General features: G+C 36.7%; 1 protein-coding gene across 1 annotated transcript in view; it reads right to left on the bottom strand.

Annotated features, from left to right (window-relative positions):
* Nucleotides 1-232: 232 nt before the first annotated feature.
* kntc1 (kinetochore associated 1) overlaps nucleotides 233-27,729 on the bottom strand; it is a 44,464-nt gene continuing 16,967 nt past the window's right edge. Inside the window, exons 23-60 of the mRNA XM_073839956.1 lie at nucleotides 26,547-26,642; nucleotides 25,837-25,940; nucleotides 24,944-25,046; nucleotides 24,684-24,818; nucleotides 21,803-21,922; nucleotides 21,453-21,525; nucleotides 20,795-20,862; nucleotides 20,362-20,690; nucleotides 19,789-19,961; nucleotides 19,566-19,663; nucleotides 18,288-18,429; nucleotides 17,472-17,528; nucleotides 16,508-16,671; nucleotides 16,321-16,425; nucleotides 16,111-16,239; nucleotides 15,374-15,490; nucleotides 15,136-15,245; nucleotides 14,358-14,589; nucleotides 14,091-14,180; nucleotides 13,720-13,888; nucleotides 13,545-13,603; nucleotides 12,119-12,335; nucleotides 11,799-11,872; nucleotides 10,415-10,625; nucleotides 9,580-9,692; nucleotides 8,265-8,317; nucleotides 8,014-8,092; nucleotides 7,359-7,483; nucleotides 7,078-7,213; nucleotides 6,293-6,388; nucleotides 5,941-5,997; nucleotides 5,487-5,541; nucleotides 5,324-5,387; nucleotides 4,463-4,592; nucleotides 2,771-2,860; nucleotides 2,524-2,678; nucleotides 775-877; nucleotides 233-464 (exon numbers count right to left, since the gene is read on the bottom strand). Coding sequence (XP_073696057.1) covers nucleotides 414-464; nucleotides 775-877; nucleotides 2,524-2,678; nucleotides 2,771-2,860; nucleotides 4,463-4,592; nucleotides 5,324-5,387; nucleotides 5,487-5,541; nucleotides 5,941-5,997; nucleotides 6,293-6,388; nucleotides 7,078-7,213; nucleotides 7,359-7,483; nucleotides 8,014-8,092; nucleotides 8,265-8,317; nucleotides 9,580-9,692; nucleotides 10,415-10,625; nucleotides 11,799-11,872; nucleotides 12,119-12,335; nucleotides 13,545-13,603; nucleotides 13,720-13,888; nucleotides 14,091-14,180; nucleotides 14,358-14,589; nucleotides 15,136-15,245; nucleotides 15,374-15,490; nucleotides 16,111-16,239; nucleotides 16,321-16,425; nucleotides 16,508-16,671; nucleotides 17,472-17,528; nucleotides 18,288-18,429; nucleotides 19,566-19,663; nucleotides 19,789-19,961; nucleotides 20,362-20,690; nucleotides 20,795-20,862; nucleotides 21,453-21,525; nucleotides 21,803-21,922; nucleotides 24,684-24,818; nucleotides 24,944-25,046; nucleotides 25,837-25,940; nucleotides 26,547-26,642 — 4,482 coding nt within the window. The 3' untranslated portion in view covers nucleotides 233-413. The remainder of the gene's footprint in view (nucleotides 465-774; nucleotides 878-2,523; nucleotides 2,679-2,770; nucleotides 2,861-4,462; nucleotides 4,593-5,323; nucleotides 5,388-5,486; nucleotides 5,542-5,940; nucleotides 5,998-6,292; nucleotides 6,389-7,077; nucleotides 7,214-7,358; nucleotides 7,484-8,013; nucleotides 8,093-8,264; nucleotides 8,318-9,579; nucleotides 9,693-10,414; nucleotides 10,626-11,798; nucleotides 11,873-12,118; nucleotides 12,336-13,544; nucleotides 13,604-13,719; nucleotides 13,889-14,090; nucleotides 14,181-14,357; nucleotides 14,590-15,135; nucleotides 15,246-15,373; nucleotides 15,491-16,110; nucleotides 16,240-16,320; nucleotides 16,426-16,507; nucleotides 16,672-17,471; nucleotides 17,529-18,287; nucleotides 18,430-19,565; nucleotides 19,664-19,788; nucleotides 19,962-20,361; nucleotides 20,691-20,794; nucleotides 20,863-21,452; nucleotides 21,526-21,802; nucleotides 21,923-24,683; nucleotides 24,819-24,943; nucleotides 25,047-25,836; nucleotides 25,941-26,546; nucleotides 26,643-27,729) is intronic.

Below are 27,729 nucleotides of genomic sequence, written 5' to 3'. Positions count from 1 at the left end.
CAGAAAACCTGATATGAATGAATGAATCAATCAAACAAACTTTTTTTAAATGTGTAAAAGCATGTTTGACATTTTGAAATGCTTTCATATTAGTATAAAACACTTCAAGTACTTGTATATTTCCATTTTATTACATTATATCAACTTTGAAACTTTGTGTATAACATCTTGGTCTCTGAAGTAAATTTGCAAGCTGCATAAACATTTCCACACTGAAGAAAAATTAATATTTTTTTATTTGTTATTTGTGTCTATATACACAATGTTTTTTAAATTCACAAAACATGAGTAATGAAATACAGCAACAATATTCAATGTAAAATGTGAAATCATATAATATTGTATTAGTGCAATCCTCCACTGAGTGAAAATACTATATTATTACCCACAGATAACAAAAATAAAAAAAAATCTTATGCCAATGTTTGTGTACTCCTGGGTTCCGAGGCCTTTTCCAAAAATTCCTGAAGAACAAAATAACAATAAAACAAAAAAAGAGAGATATGGAGAGAGAAATTAGTATATTATCTACAACCACAAAAAACAATAACAAACAAGCCAAAATAAAGGGATGCACCATGTATTGTCCAATAAGAATTATCCACACTATTAGTCAATTGTTTACTAAATAATCTTTTTTTTTTTTTTTTTTACTTGTCTTGAGTTGAATACAAACATATCATTTTTTATTTTCAGGTTTTTATATCGGAAAATATAGTAATAATAATAATAATAATAATAATAATAATAATAATAATATTTAAGATGGATTACCCTGACAGGATCAGAGAAAGTGTTGCTCATAGATGCTGTTTGTCTTCCTTTCAGCTCTCTGTATTTCAGATATTCATGGGCAAAAGAAATGGCCTCCTCTTCACTATTCAGAAAAAAAAGCACAGTGAAAGACACTTTGTTAGAAAGAAAAATTAACTTGGACCTTGAAATTGAAAGCTTTAATTTAAAACATTCAGGTGAAACTACAGGTGTGTGACATGTATTTTCTATCATGGTATCGTACCTGGTTTAAAAGTGTGAGCTGCACAGACATTTGCACAAACCAAACAAAAACTGTATTATCCCTTACATAAATGTTACGTCAAAAAAATTAAATAACATAAAAATTAACGTTTATTCACATGTTCACCTACAAAATAAATTACAGAAATAAAAACAGAAACATTTCTATATTCTAGATTCATTACATGTAAAGTAACACATTTCAAAAACATTTTTGGGTTATAATTTTGATAAGAGCTTAAAGCTCATTAAAGTCAAAAATTCAATATCTCAAAATATTAGATTAATTCCGAAGATCAACCAAAAAAAGTTCTTGTTTAAGCTCTTAGAAGTATGTTCATACATGCACCGAATACTTGAGTTGGGGCTCCTTTAGCAGCAGTAACAGCAACAGTGAGGTTCGGCGTGTACGTGATCAGCCTGTGGCACTGCTGAGGCACTATTGAGCTGTATATTGTTGGATCGACTGTTTCTCATCTTTCTCTTGAAAATATCCCATAGATTCTCAATGGGGTTTAGGTCAGGCGTGTTGTCTGGCCAATCAAGCACAGTAATATCATGGCCAGCAGTACACTTGGAAGTGGTTAAGTCACTGTAGGCAGGTGCTAAAGTCCTGCTGGAAAAGGAAATCAGCATCTCCATAAAACTTGTCAGCAAACGGAAGCATAAAGTGCTCCAAAATCTCCTGGTAGATGGCGGCACTGACTTTGGACTTGATTTAACACAGTGGACCAACAACAGCAGACTCACGGCATCCCAAATCATTACTGACTTCAGAAACTTCACACTGAACTTCAAGCAGCTTGGATTCTGTGCCTCTCCAGTCTTCCTTCAGACTCTGGGATCATGATTTCAACATAAAATGCTAAATTTACTTTGGACCGCTGAGCAACAGTCCAGTTCATTTTCTCCTTTGCCCAGGTAAGATGCTTCTGACGTTGTTTTAAAATACTTAAAATACTGATCAGATAAGATAAGAGTAATATAAGAGTATACATCTTACGAATCTGTAAAGACTCTGCATTTACTTGTGTGCACTCAGAATAACAACAAAACATCTTACTTTTGTAAAATAATAAAAGTAAATATGATTCTGTTTGAACTGTGTTTACATGCTTTATAGAGATGACAAATATATCTATAGAGAGTGAAATGTACTTTCAAATGAACCAATTCACAGGGAAAACAAATATTCTCAGGTTATGTAATCTGTATGACACAGGCGCATCACTAATGCAGAAATGACGAGTCAACTTCATCTCTTAAGCCGAAAACAAAGTAATTACTAGTTTATCAATAAATTGTTAAAATGTTAATGCAGCCTCCTTACTGTTTTTCCCTGACACATTCATAAACAATACTTCTGTAGGTGTGCAGTGGCAAGCTTTCTGCGTGCATTTGAGTGCTTATTAGGCTATGTAGGCAACTAAATGCTTGTTATTATGATTTAAATGGTTTATTAATTTTAATTAATAATTTATGAAATTTCATCAAGGATCCACTAACCCATTTTGCCCCACAAGGCAGTTCAGTAACTCCTGCACCATTTCAGAGTGACCCTTTGAGATCAAGTGCCTCTTCAAATAAGTGAAGTGTTTGGTCTTCATCAACATCTGGGACTTGTCGTTTCGACAAAGGAAGGTGAACACAGTTTCTCTAATCTACAATAAATAAAAAGGTGAGACATTTTAAACCAAACATAACATACAAATAAAGAAGTGAGAAGAGATCTGTTTTAACAGAAGTAGAAGACCTGTAAAGGAATGCCGGCCAACTCTCCAGTGGTCATGCTTTCCTCTACCTGATCCAGAATGAGGGTAGGGCTGCAGGATAACAGGAAGCTCTGATGTATCAAACAGATAAGATGTTCTTTTAGTACAAACGGTAAGTCAAATGCAGATCACAAATCAGTGGAATAGGAGAACATTCAAGATAAAAATCACTAACAACTGAATGATGACAAATCAAATCCCACTCAAAGAGATACATCACAACTAGAGTTGGGTCGATAGACGATGCCATCCTCCGTCGCCGATGGCCGATAGACGTCACGATACTGAGCCGACATGGCGATCCTCCGCCCCGTCGCGAAAAACACACTTAATCACTATATAGCCAAATGAAATGCATGCTTTCAATTTCTGCATCTTTACTTATTTTATTATTATTATTATTATTATTATTATTATTATGAGGAAATAATAACAAGGAAGTTGTTAGTGATCACAATACAAATTACAGTGAACTCCAAACTAATTACATGAACTAGTTCGTTTACATTAATAAATGAGGCATACAAAAACAGCAGAAAAAAATCAAAATAATTTGAATTAAATTAGATTAAATAAACTACACCAAATATGCCTTTTTCATGGTTTTACCAAAACGAACAGAGCTTGGAACAAAAACAAGAGAATATATTTTTTCCATCGAAATACGAATGTACAATACAAAGCCTAGTATACATTATAAATAACACTTTATTATTCAAATACACTGGGAATATGGAAACACTTGGATTTGTGCCGAATTACAGAGGTGTGTGAGCCCAACGCCTGCTATTTTTAGTTTCGCTTTGTTTGGGTTTCTTAACTTTATATATTTCGTTTCATTCCTGTTCTGTTCTGAATACCATTACATCTAAATGATTCGTTTTGGAGTCAGGGTAACTCACTTATAGCTATGTTTATAGTGTTTATAATGTCAATACATTATATTTCCCTTGATTCGGTATTATTTCTGATATTACACTTTCTCTCTAAACATTCCGCTGCTCATTAAATGCGTTTGGAGAGAGTGGGTTAAGCAGTAAGCAAACAATGAGAGCGATATTGAACTTAAAAAAGCTGACTGATTGAAAATATGTTAGGGACCAACACACATCCTCCAAATGCATCTACATAAACCCGCGCTTGCTCTTGTGTCGTCTGCACGCACTCACTGTCACCTTCTATGCACTTAATGCTGGATCTTAACAAATACCGGAACGCAAAAATCCAAAATCTGATTCAAATTAAGCACTGGTGGAAACGGTAGGCTACAATTAATTAATTTGTTATGAATAAATTATTTAACAACAACCATCCCGCACTCCCGCCCCCCCGCAGACGTCATCGCCATGTTTCACATTAGACATCGGACAATGCCAAATTGGTCGACATCGCCCAACCCTAATCACAACACTAAAATAATTACATGAAACACATACTTTAAGAATTGTTACAAGACAAATAATAGAATTGAATGATTTCATTCAGTCAGCTTGTAGGTTATGAATACTGACTTTAGAAATGTTAGAAATTAAAATCACAAATCACTGTTAATAAAAACTGCTAACTGTATTATACTCAATCTTAAAAATGTTACGATGAAAAATCCAGGATTAATAAGAGCATAGCCAGTGAATATCTGGCCTCTTCATCATCTACAGTGAATGTGAACCTACTTGTATCTGTGGTTCCTTCTTTTTGGCACAAGGTATGAGCAAGAGTGTGCCCAAAGAGAAGGCCTGCAGACCGAACTGAGAGAAGCGCTTGGCAATGGCAACCAGATCCAAAGTGAATAAAAATGGACATCTGAAAAAGAAATAAACAACAATAATAATGATAATTATTATTATTATTATAGGTAATACTTTACAATAAGGTTCATTAGTTACCATTAGTTAACATCATTAGTTAGCATAAACTAAGAATGAACAATAATTCTACATAACCTATTCATCTTAGGTAATGTTAATTTCAGCATTTACTAATATATTATTAAAACCACAAAGTTGTGTTTGCTAACACTAATGCACTGTGAACTAACAGTGAACAACCATATTTTATTAACATTAACAATTAATAAATAGTGTAATAAATGTATTGTTCATTGTTCATTCATGTTAGTTTTACACTAATGTTAACAAATGATACCTTATTGTAAAGTGTTACCAAATTATATAAATACAAAGTAAACAAAATGAGAAAAGTATAACACTTATATTATATTGCAGACCTTCAACAACACAAAGGTTTAAATTCCAGCATTTTAGAAACTCTGTATGAAAAATACAATAAATATCTTTATTGTAAAATTTATTTATTTTACATTTCGATGTATGATTTATGACATTATTAAACTGGGATGCAAGTTCATCATAAACTGGGTCCTGGACCTCCTATAACCCATTAAAATAGTCCCCATAAGACCCCAAATGAACCTGGGCTTTTTTCTAGTGTTATATTAAAACACATGCTGTTTTCTGCAGGAGTTTACAGAGAGTGACCCTTTTATCAAACGGTCCCTTGGATTGAAAACTTACTTCAGAAGCAGGACAAATGTCTTGTACATTACATCCTGCTGTTGAGGGCTGAGAGGAAGAGAGGCTGTGAAATAATCAAACAGACAAACAGTTTATAGCATTTAAGTAATAAAAAACGATATGCAACATCACAGAACACATTTCTAAGTATGTCTCTTTTCACCTGTCAAGAAAGGGGCTTGAATCACACTCCGCCATATCCTGGAAAGACTTGGCCCCTGCAGGGAAGGAGGGAGGGTGGAAGGATAGATGGATAAGTAAATAAAATCTTGCCAGATGTGTGTTAAGTGCACATCTTGTTTGCAACAGTAAACGTCCTTCGCCAGTCAAGTGATGAACTGCACTACTCTTGCAATATTGACACGCTATATACCTGCTTAACACTGTAAAGCTGCTTTGACACAATCTGTATCGAATTAAGTGCTATTTAAATAGGTGACTTGGCTTGAGGTTGCTTTCAGAGATGAATGTGGAGGTATGTGCAAAACGTACAAGTGTCAACATACAGTCCTGATTTGTATTTAAAACTTCTATATTGTCATTGTGCTAAGCATTTTGTGGCCCACATGCAGTGATATCTTAGTTGGGTCTTCCCCCCAAAAATTAAAAATGATCACCTCTAAAAGACTGGGCACTGCTATGAGGGCTTCAAGAACCTTCTGCAAGTAGCTTGTCTACAAAAGAAAAAGAAGAAATATTTTGTGAAATTTAAAACAGCAATAAACATGAGGCAGACGTAATGTACTGTCTACCTAAACAAACAGAACAGCTTCAAGCATACTTGTTCAAATGCATGACTAATAATTTATATAAATACAGAACTTATAAATATCCTGTTTGCAGATCTACTCAGCATCAAAAAGCTATAGTTTTCCATCATTCATACTTCATATGCAGTGTTTGAGTACAAGTACACAAAAAAACTCAAACTAATGACTTTAAGGAGATAGTAACGTAGAGATGACTCACCATATTGAACGACATGAGTTTTTGCAAGACGCTGTTCCATAGCTGCAAATCATAAACCTCATACTCCAAACAAAGCTCTGCCACAAGCCGGACCGCCTGGAGAGAAAGATCAACATGAAAAATGCCTTACTGAAAAATATGTGCAAAAATAATTGAAGAAATGCACATACTGGTTTGCAAATATTAAGAATGATTCAATACATGTACCAAAGCCACTGAGAAATCCAGATTCACTCACATAGTAAGTAAAACTTATTAAAAACAGGGCTACATATTAAAAAGACACCAACGTGTATCAGCCCAAAAAAGGCCTTGGTCAGCGTTGGTGTCTTGTATTAATATGTAGCCCTGTCTTAGAATAAAGGCCACAGGATCCATTTTCATTTGTGATATTTTGTTCCCTCTCTGGAGCACCCATAGTTTTGCCTAAGATCACCTGGTGCACCCCTGGGCAAGATTTCTTCTTTGATATATATTAATATTTTAAGTGCATGGCCATGCAAAAGCGAAACTTTCACAATGATGCAGCACTGTCCCGAGTGTTTTTTTTTTTAACTCTAACCCTGGGCCATAGTCAGTCCTGCCTCATATCAGTGTCTCAGAAGAGCTCGATCAAATAAATGAAACAAGCGCTCTCAGATGCTGAACACCATTAGCATTGGTGAGCTACACGCACTTCACTCTGAAAGCGTTAAAACATACATTTATTTAAATCGAAGCCTGCTCAAATTTACAATCACACTAAGCCATATAGCAATATATGTCAGTCTTAGCTGCATATCTACTTGAGGTTCATTGTTGTGGTTCTTCCATAAGCCCTTGATCATGCCTTCCTTGGGGCTGCTGATGAACATTTCCAAGGTATAGGGAATGTTCAGGGCCTCCATCTGGGCGAGGTACATGTAGCACTTCAAATAATACCTGTCAAAACATTAGCACACGCTCATCAGTGCTGCAGATTCATACACGATTGAAAACGAAATGCCAAAAACATGTTTGCATTAACAGGACAGTTCTATTCTAAACACAAACAAGAATTCAAATGATTAGAGTTGAGGCTGCTCACTTGATTTTGCTGCTAGGCTGGTTGGAGAGCGTCTCCAGGGTGGCAGCGTCTGCTAAGTGAGTGAGACACAGCAGAGCTCGACTGCGGTGTTCAAAGGTCAAACGAAGGCCTGATCCTCCCAGCGGCTGAACACATCAACAAATGCTAATTACACTTCAGTAGTTTCTTTGTTTCAGTTTAATTTTAGTTAGACTGAGCAATGGTTCAGTTACATAGATTTTTAAAAAATAATTCTATTTCACTTTATATACACTTGAGTTTCAGTTTTAGTAATTATAGTTTTGAAATTCCTGTAATTTCATCCAAGACTTACTGTGATTATCTTTTTATTTCCCGTACCCCAGTTTATGACCTCTTAAACTGACAGTAAAGACTTTTGTTTTGTTACTACTTGCTGTCACTGTTTGCTATAAAAACAACACTAAAAAGCAAGAATCGATATTGGTTCATAAAATGAGAATATTAAATTAAATGTAACACAAAAATAAATGCAATAAAATGTGTTATTATAATTAAAATATGAAAATTACAATGACAGGTAATAATAGATTATGACAGAATTTCTATGACCCTGTCCGTCAAAATGACAGACAATGTTAAAGTCTAACGCAACCTCTGATATATACACACACACGTATAGAAAAGTTGTACTTACCCAGGTCTGCGCTGTCAGGATGGGACTGAGCAGGCGAGCGCTTATATCCATGGGGTGCATCTGCAGCAAGTAAACAACCCTATAGTACAAAGAGAGGAATGGGAAAAGAAACAGGGACAGAAATACTTAAACAGGACTGCTACAATGTTACAGGAACACTGTTCATTTACTCAGTTCTTTTACATCAGATTATGTGGTATAATACCTACTTCTATAGTACTTAAGTGCTTTTATAACATTTTTAATAGTACCTCATGAGATCAGGATCATCATTTATATCCGTCACATAGTCCTGATGACTGTCCTACAAAAAAGGAGATATGAATTTAAGTGTTGGCTAATAATGCAAAATCACTCTAAGCATGCAGATATAATCAACCTGGGGTTTTGAAATGGTCAAGCTACAGACATAAAAGCTTTCAAAAAAACAGGTTGTCTGCCAACAGACAATGTGTAATAGTACCCCACTGAACATACATATAGGTGGGTCAGATTCTGGTTCAGATTGTAGGCTATATGACTAACCTATGGTTACCAGCTAATAGCGAAAGATTTACATTCAAATAACTGAACACATGCACTACCCTTCTGCCACAGGTCTAGTGTCCTTGCGTCATTCAGCCTGAGGATGGGGCTCTAACGTTGACACATACATCTTAGAATGCACACAATAAAGAAGCATTTAGTGCTTGAATAGTGATTTAAAATGTTACAAGCAGTGTTAGGGAAAGTTATTTTTAAAGTAATGTATTACAGTACTGTGTTACTCCCTAAAAAAGTAAGGGTTAGGGGTTAACACTAACTGACAATCTCTGAAACTAGTTCTGTAACAGAATGATGAGTTTGCTGAACTGAAGCAAACCGATAAACACTGATAGGATTGTGCAGGAGTATGCGTGTGAAAAATAAAAACAAGTGAGGCACTGTCATATCTGCCCCTATGGCTCTGCACTCATTCTCATTTGAACATTATTCAAGGTTAACAATTTAGGACTAATTCAGTTTATATAAAGGTCTGTTTTCCCCTCCACCAGTGAGCTGGTGTGTGGTGGGCGTTCTGGTGCACTATGGTGCGGCCGTCTCATTGTCCAGGTGGATGCTGGTGGTGGATGAGGAGGAGATACCCCTGACAGTGTAAAGCACTTTGAGTGCCTAGAAAACCTCTATATAAATGTAACAAATTATTATTATTAATTAAATCGATGAATATTTAGCAAATACAGACGGCAACTGTGGTGACAAACAAGCTCTCATTAAAATCATCATAGACACGTAACAAAAAAGAAGTGTTAATTAACAATTAGAATAATGAAACAGTGCTGACTGAGAAAGCAGCAGAGTAGTGAGCATACACACAGACCTAATAGCAAAATATTAAACAGATCTGATAGCAAAGAGGTAGAACTGTTGGCATGTTATGGATATCATTGTGTAAACCAGTTTGACCGTTACTCTACTCTCTCAACATGGGACAAGGTTAAAGATATTAAGGTGATCTACTGCAGCAAATACATGTGTTTGTTCCTCAAAAGACTATACAGTGAGTGTGTGACAGATCATATTTACCTTGCCATTCGACTGCCCTGTTTGGCACAACCACTTCTCCAGAAGAATGTTCCGGATCTTTAAAAGATCCACACCATTGATGGAGGCAATATCTTTGGCCACGCTGTGAACGTCTGTCCAATCACAGAAAAAGAGACACACACACACACACACACACACACACACACACACACACACACACACACACACACACACACACACACACACACACACACACACACACACACACACACACACACACACACACACACACACACACACACACACCTCAAATGTTTGGGGTTGGAGACAACTTTTAAATAAGTTTTCTAAACAAAAAATGCACCTTGTGAAAAAAAAAAAAAACAGTTTTGGATGTGCTTTGGATCTGGTTAGGGTTTCGCAAAATTCATCCTTACAGATCTAAAATATTTAATCGTTTTATTAAAAGTGTATTTGGATAAAAACGTTATCATTAATAAATGTTGTATAGTGAAGCTTTAATATATTTCAACATGTAAAATATGCCTTTGAAAGATGCATTTTGAGCATCCATTACTCACTAGTCTTCATGTTACACAAGTCATGCTCCTTTGGTGCTCGAAAAACATTCAGTATTAATCATGTTGAAAAAATTTTCTGCAGCTTCATAAACAATTCTCAACTCTACAACTATTTGTAGGTCAAAAAAAAGAAAAGGATTTTGAGTAATTTCATTAAAAAAAAAAAGTATTGACCAGGATTTTATAGAACAAATAAAACAGAAATGCACATTAAACTGTACACAATGCAAAAACAAATTGATTAAAGCAATTCCTACAGCACAAACACAGTATACTACACTACTGGTCCTTACCAGGGTAAGTCAGGCTGGCAGGGTTTTTCATGCGGTCCAGCACTGAGCTGTGCTCAAAGAGGGCTACGATGAGGCGACCCGGCAGACCTGTGAGCTTGAGGAGCTCCGGCGAGCCCAGCTGAGACGAAAGCAGAGCGTTCTCTGTGGCCGAGCGCTGATACTGCAACTGCAGCTTAGAGATGAGCGCTTCACCTCGACTCTGTAGATTTTCCTGGTCAAAGATACAAACAGTAGAGTCAAACTAAATGCCCATTACTGCCACTGCAAGGCCATTAATACACAACAATCACAGGTCAGAAATCTTCATGAAATCACTGCCAGTATGCCAATATTAAATATCGATTCATATATGAGGTGTCAGGTGGGAATTGGGTAATGCTGTCATTGATTCCCTTGTTAACATGATCTCTGGAAGCAGAAAAGAAGATCCAGCTACTTCATGCTTATACCTTTTCATTCATGAATTTGAGAAGGTGCAAAGAGAAATGCTTTTCTCCATCATTAACTGTTAAACCTTTGCTTTTGTGTTGTGACCTTAATTCATTTCATATCACATGCAGTTTCCAAACTAAAGAAATATAACAGCATTAAACAGTCAATCTTCAGCAGGATCGAGTGCAACGGGATTCACATTTGAATTTCAAAAATTAACATCAATCATGCAATTCTGAGCTCATATTGACCATATTTAATGTTATATGTATTACTGCTGATCAGAGTTTGTGACTAAAACCCTAAATGAAAAAATGAAAATATTCATCATATAAAGTACTTTTACAATGATCTTATGTGCTTTTTGAAGCTTTAAATGTTGAGTACTTTCAATGTAATGACAAAAAAAATCACGAAAGCATATTATTATTCTCGGAATATTCTCTCCTGTCTCTGAAAAAAATGTTGTGGATGCTCATTTTAAGTGGTGTTCAGGCAACTAGGGGACAATTTGCAAAAGATTCTATCCATGTGTAAAAAGGACATCTAAGATAAGCTCCTTTGTTTATTTGAACAGGTTTGTAGAAGTGTGTCATTCCATCACTTGCTCACCAATGGATGTCTATGTGCACACAAGACACAGCGCGTGAGAACTACACACAGTTGTCTTTGTGCCCAGAAATGCTTTAAAACCACTTAAATGTTTAACTTGCAGAGGCTTAAAGCACATGGTAATGAGAAACGCTGGTGACAGCTCAGCAGTGGTCTGATCGGGCCAGTGACAAATCCAACAACTGTCCTGAACCACTTTCTCACTGGCACTTACTGTTGAGTCTTGCTCAGTAAAATCTGATCTGATCTGAAGAGGTTACTGAACAATACAAAACTATACAAATATATTTTTTATTATTAATATTTAATATAATATTTCTTCTCTAAGAATCCAACATACCTCCAGAGTCTCAGACTGAAGTAACTTGTGTACAAGTTCCAAACTGAACTTCAAGAAATCTGTCTTTTGTGCACCTGGAATCAAACAATTAAAAATAAATGTAAAAACATATTTTAATATGATGCCTTCACTCAAGTCCACTGCAGCATTAGCAACATACGCAATGAACAACACGTTCAATAAAAACATCTCTGCTCTGACAACTTTTCTAAACAACTTTGGTCTGTTTCTCACTCAACGCTACTGTTCTGCTTCAGAAGACTTCTGCTATAATAATGATGTTTGACTGATGAAGAGGGCTGTCCTACCACTTGACTTACCTGCAGGAAGGTCCTGGGTGATTTTATGGACTGTGGCTGCAGCAAGTTCCAGATTCTGAATGCACAGCGCATGCTTACAGATACTCTGAGTCACGCTGGACAACTCTTTACTGGGAGTAACGTTCTGGATTTTCTTGGACTGATCCGTCAGCAAAGGCAAGAGAGTCTTCTTGAACACATGGTTCACAGCTAAAACATACAGCTTATCAGGATTAACCTGGGTAAAAACAAACAGAAAAAAGGCTGTATCTGTAAAAGTGGTGGTTTTGTGTAACCCCTAGCATGAGTTTTCATTATATTCACATAACAACACATGATTTTAAAACTCACCACCTAATATCCTAAGGAACGTGTGACAGAATGCTTTTTTCACACTATCACTACATAACTGTCAGGTCTAAATTTGCACTGATCTGCATCAGATTTCAGGCTTTTGCTGGCGATCTCTATTAATTGAAAGTGAATGGAAAAACAGGGCTACAATTGCATAGTGCGTAGGCAACATAATCTACATTCACCACTGCCAAAGAATCTTCTGTGTGAACACAAACAGGAGCCTTGATACTGTAAGATCTGATCCTGGTCAGTGGCACCTCCGGGACATTTCATATGGGCTGCCCAGAGAGGTACAGCACTAATTCCTAGAGTGGCACACCCAAACCAACACTCAAAATATATTTGGATTTTAAACCGCATTGGACACTGCTTGTTACCAACATTCTTTACAACTTCTTATTTTGTGTTTAACAGAATAAATACACTCATACATGTATGCAACAACTGTGAATGATGAGTTAATGATGACAGATTTTTTATTTTTGTGTGAACTATCCTCAAGAATGCTAGTTAATGTGAATTTTGTAGCATTTGTTTACTAATTTTACCAACCTACAAATAAAGTGGTGATAGTGGGTAGAGTTTAAAAAATAAACAAATCCCACTGTTGTATAGGTTACCCTTTATTTTGACAGTTCACTTTAGACATTCTGCTAACTATAAGTAACTTTACAACTACTCATCAACAAACTCTCAAAAAGTGTTAGGTTAGGGTTAGTAGGATAAGTTAACATTAATGCACTTGCACAGTAGAATGTGTGTTAGTTAGAGGACCATCAAATGTACTAGCAGATACTAATCAGACAATCTACTAATACTCTAATGACTGCTAGATGACATGTAGTTGTAAAGTTACTTATAGTTACTTGGCAGAAAGACAAAAGTGGATCAAAATAAAGGGTTACCAATTTTGATATTTGATCCATGTCTAATTGCGTCTAAAACTTAAAATATAAAACATAGACTTGACAGATTAACTAAATAAACACTTTTAATAATTAACTCACTGTCAAGCAAAACATAAAAAAATAATAATAATAAGCAGGAATAATAAGCAAGACAATAATCTTAGCTCCCTTATGTGTGTTACCTTCATTAATTTACAGATGAGGAGCAGCGTGGGTAAAGTGTCCTCACTAAGCTCTGGAGCTGTGGGCACACATTAAGAAAAAGGAAGAGAAGAACACAGAAAATAAGAGAGTCAGTTAGGACAGAAAGGGTAAGATAAAATATACCAGATTGTAAACCCAGACACTGATACACACAGACAATTTTCCAGAAGGTGTGGTTGGTCTGGAAGAGCAGATGAAAGGGCAGGCGGGTGTTAGCTAGAGCGGTGGGCTCCAGACCGTTCTCCAAAAGATACGAGCTCTCCAGGTCAGTAGGAGGAGAGATCCTTCTGTGTGACTTCAAATGCTGGAGCAATCCCACCATCTAATCAACACATTATAAAGAGGTCACAATCTAACTTACTCCAGTGGCAAATACAGTCTGCAGCTTCAGTGAGGGCTAGGAATCGTGTGGTGGCCAAAGTCAGAAGTGCTTCAAATCCCAGTCACTCAACGCATATGTAAAGAAAAGAAATCTACAGGATTTTTGTTTGGTGATATGAACTTCATCTTGGCATTTGACTGACCTGACTGAGGGGCAGAAGGGTTGTGGTCTCATCCGCCATCTGAATAGTTCTGAGCACTCGCTCGATCCGCTCATAGTTGTATGGGTTTAGCTGTACAGATTACAGTCATAGAAGTACATCAGAACAATCCACTACGACATGTGAGAAATCACTCCAGTGTCCTGCATCCCATAAACTGTTCATCTGATGAAATATTTCTCATGGACAACCAGAGTAAAAGTGAAATGGATTAGGTTTAAAGAGAAGATGAAGTACGTAACACAAGACCTTGGTTAAGGCCGTGTTGAGACTGATCACGAGGTCTTTGGTAGAGCCGAGCTGAGGAACGATCTGAAGGGCACTTTCCAACATGTCGTCTTTTCCCAGCAGTGACTCTTCACACCGCAGTGGACCATCGGCATCACCTTCTCCAACCTCCACTTCATACCAGCGATCTTCCTGCAGCAGGACAGTGGTGATGTACAGATTGATTGCAGAACCACTGTCCAATCCAAATGTGCTGCAGAGCCAAAAGAAATCTCGAGTATGACACAGAACATGGTCTATCACAGAATGTGGAGGATAACACACAAACAGACATCTTTAAAGAGGGTGTTTCCAGTCTGGAATACTTGGTTAGGTCACTAATTCATCTTTAAATATTGCTCCTTGATCATCTGAGGGCATCTATATGTGTGCTTTTATTCAGGAGTGACATTGGTGGGGGGGTCTGCATGGTAGGGTTAGAAAGCATGGTTTAAGTGTCCGAATAGTTTCTCTCCCAAAAAAAGTTATGGAGAAAAAAAAAGAAAAAAAAGTGGGTGCAGTAAACTTCAAGATCCAGTCAGCTTTTCTACAGTTAGAGTTATTCACCACTGCACACAGAAAAATCAACAAATGTATTCTACATTGCTTTGTCATGCAACAATAAACACAAAGCAATTTGTATTTGTACTCTGTACTGAAAATATTAAATAGTGTTTTTAAAATGCTCCATTTACTCATAACCCTTTACACTTCCTTGGTTTACAACCCATTATAAAAGAAGACTGAATATTTGACTTGCCTGCAGTAATGCAGTATGAGGTCAGGAGTGATGTTCTTGTTTTTCACAAGAGTAGGAATCAAGTTTCTCTTTGTCTCTGGGCACTGCCTAAACACTGACTGGATGGAAACCTAAATGGAAAACAAATGTCAAAGGACACTAAATTATGACACTATTGTGTGGTTTTTAAACAGATTATATTAAATGATGACACACATGGGCTAAATAATGAAATACTCTTCACAAGTGCAGCACTGACCCCGAGTTTTCCCAGCTGAATGCCCCACTCCGCATCCGTGATAACAGACAGAAACTTTGCCCTCTCTTCTTCATCCTTATACAAGAAACTGAGATGGGCTCCCACCATGGCAACTACCTACAGAAATAAATATATTTATTATGATGATGATCATTCAAATCAGAAAATGTGACCTAAGAAAATAAACTGCAAGACATTTTGCTCATTTTTACCAAGGGCACCAAGCATGATTTATAGACTGCTTTATCTATAACACTAGCCTGAAACAATGCTCAAAAATACACTTTAACGTAGGTCTAGGTGATGCTAGCTAAAAGAAAAGTTTAACTATATGTGCAGTTGGTGTTAAACTACTTTATTCAATAAGTTATATTTTAAGATAAAGCGGTACATCTCTAATATTCAGACTATTATTTCAGGAGTAGCCCAGTACCTGCATGATTCATCACAGACATAGACAGAGAGAAGTAGCTCCGGCTACAATATTATTCACTGAGATACATGCAGTTCTTTTTATTAACCGCTAGAGCGCCAAAAGTAATGGGATGCAGCTTTAAATAAACAGATGAATCCTGCACAGTAAAGCCTAGAAAATCCAAATAATTAAGTGAAGAAACAAAAGAAAGTAAGGCAAACAAGATTCATTTTGACTTTATGGTGAATGTAATACTTGGGGATAAAGGTTTCACCAAAAGCGAGCACAACTAATAAATGAAGAAAAAAAACATCAGGCTGACCTTAATCTTTTCATAATTTTGCCAGGCACTGGTGATCATCTTCCACAGAATATCCACAACCGTTGCCTTCGGCAAAATGGTACAAAGCCCGATGGCCAGATCAGAGTCGACCACTCTCCAGTTGAGCACCTGCAACACAATGAACTGACGGATCTATGCCATTCCTTGGATAGAAATAAAGATAAAAGCATCTTAAGTGTTTTTGCACACCTTCTGTAGCAAGGAGACCACAACCACAGTGACAGACGAGAGAACGGTTTTCTCGATCTTGTCAAGAGTCTGTTTGTCTCTGGCCATGCGGTTGTTAGAATGAAGCTGGAAATGAGAAATAAATACACCATCAACAAAAGCACTTATCTGCATTACATGTAACTTCACCACTTCACAGGATTCTCACCCGCATGCTTAGAGAGATGTCCATGTTGTTAGAAACAAAGTGTGTTAATATGCTGCTGTAGGACTCCTTCAGAAGTCGCAGAGCCAGTTCTAGCTGACTGCACTCCTGCAGCATTTGCAGCATAGCGGCCAAGGGATTGAGCAAAGGCCCGACCAAATCAGCATCTGCAGAAGAGGACAGGTATCTAATGAATAAGGCCTCCCCCAGAAATCAGTCAAAAATAACACACAGTGTTCTCCTTAATATCTGCTAACACTATTTTAATGGTCCCTCAACAGACATTCTACAGACTGCAAGTCACTTTGCAAGAACGTGTCACATCTTGATCTACTAACCCTAACCGTCAACTAATACTCTGACAGTTAGTCAATGTGCAAATGCCTAGTTATTTTGAGTTAGTAGAAAGTGGTGCATATAAATCTCACAATAAATGTTTTAACCCCAAACAAGTGCAAAGCATTAAACAGCTAGCGCCGCATTGTGTAATATACAGCAAGCCCTTTTCCCAGCGGGCCGCTAAAGCAGCTAGTCTTGAACAGAGAAGCACAGAAGCTAACGTCATCACCAGTTAAAGCTGTTGATGTTCAATTGACCCTAGAAATAATTCAAATATGAAAGTGAAGAATTTAGAGCAGAACTCTAACTGCATTGCTTATCATTCTAATGTTCAACAACAATATATAAATAATAGACAGAGCAGTCAGGTTTCTGGTGCTTCGGTCATTTGGAAAGTGACGGGGAAGGAGCTGGACTTGGTGCTATTTTTGGTTACTGTTCGAAGCATATATAAATAAACAATATGGACACTTTATTTGTTACCTGCAGCTGTATATCCTGTATATATGTCTTTTGCTTACAAATAAACAACAAACCTTTCCTTTAAGACCTTACCTTTTGGCATAGGGTGAAAAGTACTCTATGAACTCAATTTATACCAGTCAAGGCCATAGGAAAACACTCTCACCTGCTCTGAGAGCACAGTACGACAGGCAGGAACAGTCAAAAGGATAAAGCCTTGATTCTGGAATAAAGGACAAGGTTTTGTGTTTACAAACACAATAAGCAACACATTTACTATAATGACAGAATTTTCATCTTTGGGTGAACCATCCCTGTAAGCATATGATATAGAGTTAAATGTGCTTATATCTGTAAATAAAGAGGTCAATAGCAAATTCAGTATGGTGTGCTGCAAGGCTCAGTACTAGAAACCTTAGCTTTCCAAGTTGTAAAAGCTACCCTTGGGAGACATTATCAGGAGTTAGCCTTCATTGTTCTGCTGATGATATTCACCTTTACATTTACTTGAGGTCTGGTGGTTTTCTAAACAAATGGACTGCATTTTAAGGCATCTTTACCACAGACTTTGTTTTGCTCATAAATTACAAAAACCCACAGGAAAGGGGTTTTGGTGTCACGGTTGTAGCACTCTATGTCTATTATTCTGCATGTCATGAGCAGGGCTCTGCAGTTTGTGTTAAAAATGACAGACAGTGACTAAAGTGTAATATTGTGTGTGAACTACTGAAATGCATTACTTTTTTGGCAAGTTTAAATGTTTCAATCATTTAACTCCAACCACTGCATATGAAATAAGTGTTCCACAAGTGGAACTGTTTAAACATGGCTATGATTACAGTTAGTGTGATTAACTAATTGTACATCACAAAAAGGTAGCATTTACTGCATTTATCTGTGTTTATTACTGTAAAGCTGCCATATGAAAATGTGTTTGTCAAAGCACTAGTCTGCATATATTCCACTATCAGTAGACTCTCACCTGACAGTGGCAACAGATTTCTGGTGATCTTATACTGGAGTGGAAGCACTGAGACTGGATCCAGCACAATGCAGTCCTCATTAAACACATCATGAAAATGAGACTCAGTGTATGCCTCCTCTTCACCACTCAAAGCAGATTCCTGAAAATAAATACTTGTTTAACAAACAATTTGTGTTTATAAACTGTCAACTAAACCCAAAACTTAAGTGTCTCCCTGTAGTTCTCCACCAAAATAAGGTTTGAGTTTAACACTTGTCTGCAAATAAAAAAAAGAAGACATAAGTGCTGTAATTTTATTATAGTAAAATTATTTGTATAATTATTAAATATTCATTATAGCACAGCTGTATTTTAATAGTTTAGATTAAAGTTAGTTTCAATGTTTAGACTGATGGACGGAGAAACCTTTGGTGTCTTTGCTCTTAAACTTCTGAATAATCTCAGTGATATCTCATCTATCCAGATATTCAAAACTCAATTAAAATATCTCACTTATTTTAAATAACTCACTTATTATCTTTTTTATTATGTATTTTAACCCTTTTGTTTCCCACTTGTCTCCATTTAGTTTTGCCTATATACTGTTTGTTCTGCTTAGATAATGTATTTATGTATTGTGTAAAGTGACCCCGAGTTCCTCAGAGTGACACTGAAAAGTGGCAAATAGTGAAAATCAATTCCAGAATTGATAGCTACAGCCAGATCAATTGGTCGCAGGTAACTGGATGATTAAATAGATTAGTCATTAAAACACTGATTCTGCCAAAATACTCTATAAATTTGATTATTATTCTCCCTTTGAGCTAAATCTGTTTACAATAATTCTGACTAAATCTTACATTTTATCATAATAATACACAAATGTAGGCTGTAGTTTAAGTGAATGTGTTCCTCTGACCAGTTAACATATAGTCTGTGCTTTAGTTCATTTTCATTGTTAATTTAGTGACTTGAATTTATGCTTTGAAAAGCATTTTGTTTTATTTTTAGATTGTAATGATGTTATGAAAGAATGTAATGTGATTTTAACTGTGATTGTTTTTTATTGCACACAGGGTAATATACACCCATTGCCTATGTGGTTACATTCAGTATATTCATTTTCATAGTCTTCAATATGCAAATTGTTTTCAGGACAACACAATGCGATTTTCTTTTTCCCAAATAAATCCAGATAGAAAATCTTAGAGATTGAGATGCAATGTTTTTTTTTTTAATATCATTGGGGTGCTGATCTGGAACGTGAGTGTATGCTCAATGTGTAGCAATTCTGACCTTAGCAAAAAATCCATAATCCTCAATCTGACATTGTCTGTACACATCTGCAGCACTTCTGGTGCTTTTACACAGCTCCAAACAGTCCAGCAGAAGGTCTGTCAAAGGAAAAATTCATGCACTTTTTTGAAGATGGTGTAAAGGACAAACGAACGATCTATAACTGATAAAGCAGACTAAAAACAACTCACTACGCACTTTAAGAGAATATAAAAATCAGTACCACTGTGGCAGACTGTACTGGCTTGACAGGCCAGCCCATGGATGACCGCAGGGAGGTTCACCTTTTCAGGCAGAACCATGGGAACGTTCTCCTCCAGCATCTGACAGAGGCGTTGAGCGGTGCTGAACAGAACCTGTCCTGTGCTGCAGTTGGAGTGATGCTGATACAGCTCACTGTGACAGAACACACTCAACGTTAAACTGATGGTTCACACAAACATTTACTCAAACACATCTTATCTTATCTTCAGAGCACAAATGAACATTTTAATTTTCTTTCAACAGTTTTTGTCCATTTTGAGCAAGAAACAACGGGGGGGAAAAAGCACAGCTGAATTTCTGTTTACTGTATTTACTGCTCTCTATAAATGTGTCGATCATGTGTATATAAGCAGTCTCTTAAAAAAACTCAGGATAAACATCTGTTTATATAGTTTACTTTTTTTATCCCTCTTATTTCATTCAAATGATTAACATTGGCACATTCTGTAAGAACTGAGCAGAACTGAGTCTCTATGTATTAAGTGGAGCGTTTACTCTTTCATCCTTCCCTCGCTTCTCTTCTTCCCCTCACCTGAGGATCTGCAAGGCTTTCTCCACGTCTCCAGCATCCAGAGCTCTCAGCGCCAGGTCTGCCCAGAGTTCCTGCTCCGTCTTCTGCAGCTGTCTGGCCAGACGGTGGAGCCCAGCTTCGGTAGAGAGCGTCTTGGTTTTACCGTCGGGATCATTGGCCACCGCAGCGCTGCCGTTGAGCTGAGCGCTGGAAACCTCGTCAGGGTGTTGTTTTCCTGAGCGCCGCCAGGCTCGTGCGTTCTCGTACGCCGTGATCAGCTGCTGGTTGAACTTACGCCTCACGACTGGATCCTCATACTCCTCTGGTGTCAAGAAGATGTCAAAGTCTTCCTAACGTTGGAAACATTTCACACCATTGTAAAACAAACATACACATTTGATGCTGAACTTTTAGATGCGTTTACAACAAGATCCATTAATGAATAAACTGAGACCTGTAGATGAGCAATGGCTGTGAACATCATCAGATTGTTTTCACATTCAGTTTTCTTGAAGGCATCATCTACAAGAAGAAAGGACAGGAAACTTTATCTGTTGTTGAGGAAAATTATTTTAGCTAATCAAGAAAAAAAAAGTGTGCACATCTATACGTAAGGCAGCACTTGCACCATCAACCAATGAATTGCATATTTTTTAATGGGCTTCAGACTACTCTCACACCTGGTCTGGAGGGTGTTCTTGTGGCATAAGCTGCACAGAGTCTCGTTTTCTACTCAGGTCTTTCTGAAACTATGCTAAGCTAACATGCAGGATAGCCCTTATGCACCTGTTGCTCAAAGTGATTTAGTTTTGATTAATCTTGATAAGTTAATCCACACAAGACTGTTGGAATGTTTATTTTTTGATACAATGGCAAAGAAATTGAAGTGAAAAGTTCGATCAAAGAAATTACAAGACAGTGTAAATAGAAATCCATCAGTAAATAAAAATAATCACGATGAGCGATATAGTCTGACTGGAGAGGCCTGTATGTGTGCAGCGGGACAGAACTTGACCAGAGCAGTCCGCAGAACGAGACTGAATGCATGCGTAGAAGATGCAAGTATGTTAAGAGTGTCCTCTAATACTGTATTTTAAACATTGTGTACTCACCTGTCTGAATGCTCTGCAAGTACTTTAATGCTTCAACCATCATCTGCGATATTAGCATTTGTAATTTCTTTTGCTATTGAAAGAAAAGACATTAAATTCAGAAAATATTTGATAATAAATGGATGAAAGGACAATGTCCAACAATAAATATAACAATGCAAATAAACAAATACATACATACATACATAGGGAAAACTTCATACAGACACCAAATCCTACTTTAGTATTAAGACTTTTTTTTGCAACATTATATTAATTCAAATCAAAATAAGAATGTTCATGTGGCGAATAAAACTTTTTTTTTTAAATAATGTGAAAGACTGTGTCTTTCATTGCACTGTTTCTCTCACCTCTTCAGAAAAGTGTTTCTTGTCTTGAAGTTCAAGTCTCGCCCAACAGGCCAATCGCTCGATCACAAACTCAGCCTCAGAATGGGGCAGATTCTTCAGCAGTCCAATGCACTTCTCCCTCTGCAAACACAACATCCACATGTCTGAACACACTTTCCTCAACAGTTCAAGCTGAAACTGCTAATTATGGTTTTACAATATATTTTGTAAAAGATATGCATCTTATATATACCCTGCAGAGAAACTCTGCTTTCCATTAAGAATCCCTGTGCCATCTGTTTTTTCCAGAGTTAGTGTAAGTAGCTCACTGTTCTTGACATCATTCAGGAAGAGGCCACTGATAGGGTTGTGCCGATAGACGATAGTATCGTGTATCGACGATAGTCAGAGATATCGCCTGTCGCTGATGCCTTTGACGATAGCAAGACGATTATTATTATTATCCGTCAACAAAGAACTTAACTTTAACAATGCAGTGCAGAGAGTCGGTTCTAGGACGCTTCAGAAACTTGCCGCGGTATAAACGCACGCATAGAGAGGCCACGTCTCCTTAACGCACCGCGTGCAGTGAAAATGGGAGATTTACATCATACAGTAAGGTGATAGATTAACCGATTCTAACGGGAGTGTTATATTATATTAGCATTGCAGTCATTAGGATAACAGAGGTAGTAAAACGTGGTTCAGGCTGAATTAATTACGATGTATCATAATCTGTCTGTATATAGTAAACATAAACATTCATCTCAGTAACATCTATGTTAATTAGAATTACGATGCGATCAAATGGCGCTAAACATACACACGTGAATTACACGCGCATCACTTCTCCACATTCTATATGGACTGAACTACAACAAGAACTGATGACAACGGTCAGACATACAGCGGTAACATTATCGCAATTTATTACACGGCTCTTTGGAATGCTCGATTCTGATTGGTCAGTTGAGACATTTGCAGGTTCGTTCTTTTCAAATAATCACCGCTCCAAAGTAATAACGCATAGCCGGTACTACTTGTATGTTTAAAATCCCTCCGTGCCAACAAAGATTACCGTTTGGCGCCATCTTGTGACAAACACTGGACAACCACAATTAACAATGGAAAATTTCGACATTAATCTATTTAAATTGTCTTACTAACGTACATAGTTTGAATGTTAGTCACGTGGTACTATATCGTTTCGCGGAAGGATAAAAATGTTAATTTAAAACAAATATGCCAATAAAAGGTTTCAAATTCATATTCATGTCCAGTTTTTTTCCTTATGTGGCAAGTAGCCGTGTAATAAGCGGGATAATGTACAGGCAGCCTGTAGTTATCGCGAAATAAACCCCTTCAGTGTGATACAAGACCCTCCGCTCCGCGTCCTGATCACACTGTCGGGGCTTATTTCTGCGATAACTACCGGCTGCCTGTACATCATCCCTTACATGACAGGTAAAGAAAGATTCATTCATTTACATTCATGCACGCACATTTCTACAACTCACTCACTGACGATAGCAGAGAATGAAACCGAAAGTAACTTGAACAACTCCGGCAGAACTAGTGAGAGCTCTGTACACGCACAACTTAATCATATGCCAATAGCAAGTCTACCTTTACAAAAAGAATAAGGAATTTAGTACATAGATAATTAATTAAATTAGCACGATAGTATCGTGTATCGGCGATCTCTCTGGCTGACGATAAGGCGATATGAAAATTGAGCATATCGCCCAACACTAGCCACTGACACTGTGTGCTATATGTGGCTCATTCTTTTGCATCTAATTACAACTTTTTTTTTTTCATTTGGTCACAGATTATCCCAAATATGAGAGTTAGAGCTGCACGATTAATTGTTAAAAGATTGCAATCTCGATTCAAACACCTACGCGTTCTCAGTTCTCAATGACAATGATTTTCTCGTGTCTGTTAAACCTTAGAGAAAGTCTTACCATAACATGCAAATCTGCGGCCGCGCTGACACAGAGGGCAGAGAGTTACCTTGCTCAGGTAAGAAACAGCTTCACAAACAGTCTTTTCAACCACACAGTATTATTTATCTCTTACGGTCATTCATATCATAGAAATACTGGAATGAAAGAGTATAGTTTCGATATAAACATTGATGTCTATGGTAGCGTTCAAAATAGAGCAAATCCCCTAAATTAACGCATTATACAACATTTGTGTTGATCGCTGTTTCGCCACTAGGTGGCAACAAGTGACTGTTAAAAATGCATTCGTCATTGAATCATTCATTCAAAAATGCTGATTCATCCAGTAATAAAAAAGTGAAGTGAGTCATTTAATCATTCATTCAAACCACTTTTTCATAATTTCAATAATAAAAATTGGTGTATTTAGTATATTATAATTTAAATATATATTAAAATGTTTTAGATAGACTGCATCAATAATATTTTGTAACAGTATTTATGTTTAATTCACAATCATGGGAGAATCGTGCATCTCTAATGAGAGTTTGGTATTTTTTGACTACAGTATAATTCACTTTAAAGAAGATTCTCATTGCAATTCTCAGTTACATTCAAGGAGGTAAGATGAAAAATGCATCATGCTTTAAATTGCAGTACTTTTTATTTTACTGAAGTACGAAGTACAGGAAGTGCAGGAAGTCTCACTGTCTCCCGGGAAAATGTCTGGAAAGTTTGGACACTATCGTTGATGTTTTCTTTTGCTACTGGAGCAAATGGGAATGCTATAATCGCATCCGCTGTAATCTTCCATTCACCACTATATAAACTAACCCATTGGTGATGATCTTCTAAACAGAGGCTGCGAGGGTCCATAATGCTTTTACCTATATCTCCAAGCCCTACTGGCCTACTAGTGTTAAATACAACAGCCAATTCTGTGGGAGCATTACCTTATTATGCTGTATGAGATGAATGCAGTGCAGATGGTGGATCTCTGCGGGGTTCAGTTTGTAGGCCTCAATTAACTTGAGCGAGTCCTCGAGAGAGCTGGACAAGTCCTGCTTCAGGATGTGTCTCACAAGCATCTAAGCACAGCAAGCATTAGACAAATATCAGCTTAAACACATAAACAGAGTCAAAACGGTTACATTTTAAGCAAGTACGCAATAGTAAATTGTTAAATATAAAACACATAATAGAACAAACTCACCATGATGTCTCGAGTGTTAGAAAGGGTTAAGCTGCGGATGCCGTAGCATCTGAGGAGCTTCTTTATTTCCATCAATCTGTATCCTTCTCTCAGCAACTCCTGTCTGTAGATATGAAAACACTCACCAATTACTAATTATGCACTGTCACATATTACATTTCCTCTAACTTACTTATAAATACTGAATTTGATGTACTTCATGTTCAAACAGGAACGTTTATCTGGTTGTTAAATCTGAGGTAAAGTGTCACAGCTCCAAACACTTGACCAGAAAAAAAAAACATTCTAACCTTTATCTCTGCACTGAAAGTCTGAGTTGGTTATCTTTTCAGAATTGTTAAAATACTGGTGTCCAGGACCAGCTTAAAAATGTGCTGTAAGTGAATGATGCTCATAAACAGCTGTTCAGATCAAAGCCTGTAATCAAACCTCTCCACAGTTCGTTACGTCTTAAAGCAGGTTTTGAGGCATTAAAACACCTCCAACTGCAGACTGAATAACAAATGTACATGTTGGACAGAGTGGAGTTACAGATGTACTAAACAGGTCTTCTCTGGTATGATTTCAGTCAGACCAAACATTTACATTACATTTTGATATGTTGAAGTCTAAATGGCTTTAGTCCAAATGAACTTCAGTGAAAATTGTTAAAACAATCCTATATGTCTTCATTTCAGCACTGATGTAATAATATATAATTTAACGTGTCCAAAATGATGGGCTGCATTTGGAAAGGTCAGCCGCAGATAGTTGAAATCATCTAAACTCTGAGTACTGCTCTAGTTTACAGCATTAGGGAACATTAAACAAGTGATGGAAAAAGCCTAGAGATAATTACTACTAAACAACAAAATGAAAGAATGACTGCTTTCCGCTTTAGAACTAGCACTTACTTCGGATGCTCCTTCTCCAGGTGCTGCTGAACCAGCTTCTCCACGGTGTCACTCCAGGGAACCACGGCCTTATACATGATCTCAATCACAGCATCCATCACCTTCTGAAACACGTTCAAACACAAGCTGCTGTCAGTAAGAGGAAAAACATGTTCACAATGTTCAAAGTTAAAATGAGTAGCTGGATTTCAAAAATAACGATTTTAAACATAAAATAGATCTGAACTGCAAATTGTAACTTTTAAATAAATTTTCAAATTATAAATGAACTATAATGAATTACAAATTAAATTACTTTTTAAATGAAAAAAATAAATAAAATAAACCTACAACCATCATATAAACCAGTTATATGATGGTCATATATACCATTTAGCTTTATAAGCCGTGATAATCTTTTTTTTTTAAACACTTCACAATTTGTCTTGTGCTAAACTAATCATGAAATTATTAGTTACAATACTTACTAGCAATCTTTTTGTAAGGCTAAATGATCTCTATACAAGAGTATTAACAAGAGCTGTCATGAACTTTTCTGAAAATATTTTACAATTATTTACACTTTATTTGTTGTGACATTACTGTTGGATCCAATATAGTCAGACTCAGCACTGCAGAATTTCACTCTGATGCATTACTAATTATTAATGAATAAAGCATTTATATAATCCAGTGTAATATAGTGTGGCAGTATAATGAACTGATCTCACATTGGTGTCTGTCATGCATTGTAGTACAGCCACAGCTTTAGCCTCCCATTCAGTGAAGAGAGACGTGATCTGAGAACTGCAGCAGTCCAGCAAGTCCTAAAAATTAAACACATCAAAACTAAATTGAATAATTAAAAATATGAACTGACAGCACAATAAAACAAACTTCTTATAACAATTTGTTAATAAAAAGCCTGGTCCCAAGAGATGGACTCACAGACCACGCACTGCCTGATGTACTGTATACAGCATACAAAAATATCAAGGACACGCCAAAATCATTAGCACTGTGTCAGGAGTTTTTAATCAGTACCAAATAGACAAGTTCTTATGGGATGCAAACTTATATTTACCTGCACATGACACAGGACTGCTACAATAGCAGGTTTAGAGGAAATAATAACTAAATTAATTGCATCTTGAAATTAAAATGTGCGATTAATATATTTATAATCACTATGACTAGGAAAAAGTTAGGACTGAGTTCATTTCTTGGATTAATTTACACAGTTTAACATGAAAAATAAGCATCAGTTTTTACATCCTGAGGCTACGCTAAAGTTTCCTCCTCAGTGTCTGTGATAGTCTTACATCTTCAAGCCATCTGTGTGCTGCTCAACAGTATGATTACTGCTCTGAAAATATCAGTTTCACAGCATACGGTATCAAAAAATGTCATCTGAGATGACTGAATTTAATTTTTTTAGGTACACATACATTTTTCTTAAGAAAACAAAAACTCTAGGCAAAAAAAGTGAAACAAATCAACTAATGCTGTGAATATACTGGGACCCGTCTCATTTGGCTCATTAATATAATTACAGTTATGAGCGTAATACTACTTACATTCAATTTAATCTTACTATTGAATATGTATAGCCTATAATATTTAGACTCAAATAACAATCCGAGTCTTGCTGCTGCTGTATATTCTTGTGCAGATGTTCTCGGTCTGATACTCGCTCTGGAACCGTGTGCTTTGAGAGGCTGGACAACAGTAGTTCATCAACAACAGCATATTATGACCGATATATGTGTTTAAGTGGGCATTTTTGGTTTTGGCACAGTGAGTCCAGAATCTTTACTTTGATGCATCAACAATTATTACTGAATGAACCATTTCTATTAATCCTTTTAAACGATAGCATTTTAAAATGAATTGTGGAAGAAAAATTCATTTTAC

This window comes from Garra rufa, chromosome 5 (genome assembly GCF_049309525.1).
Source record: "Garra rufa chromosome 5, GarRuf1.0, whole genome shotgun sequence".
Classification (NCBI taxonomy): Eukaryota; Metazoa; Chordata; class Actinopteri; order Cypriniformes; family Cyprinidae; genus Garra; species Garra rufa.
This window is presented reverse-complemented; position numbering and strand designations above follow the sequence as displayed.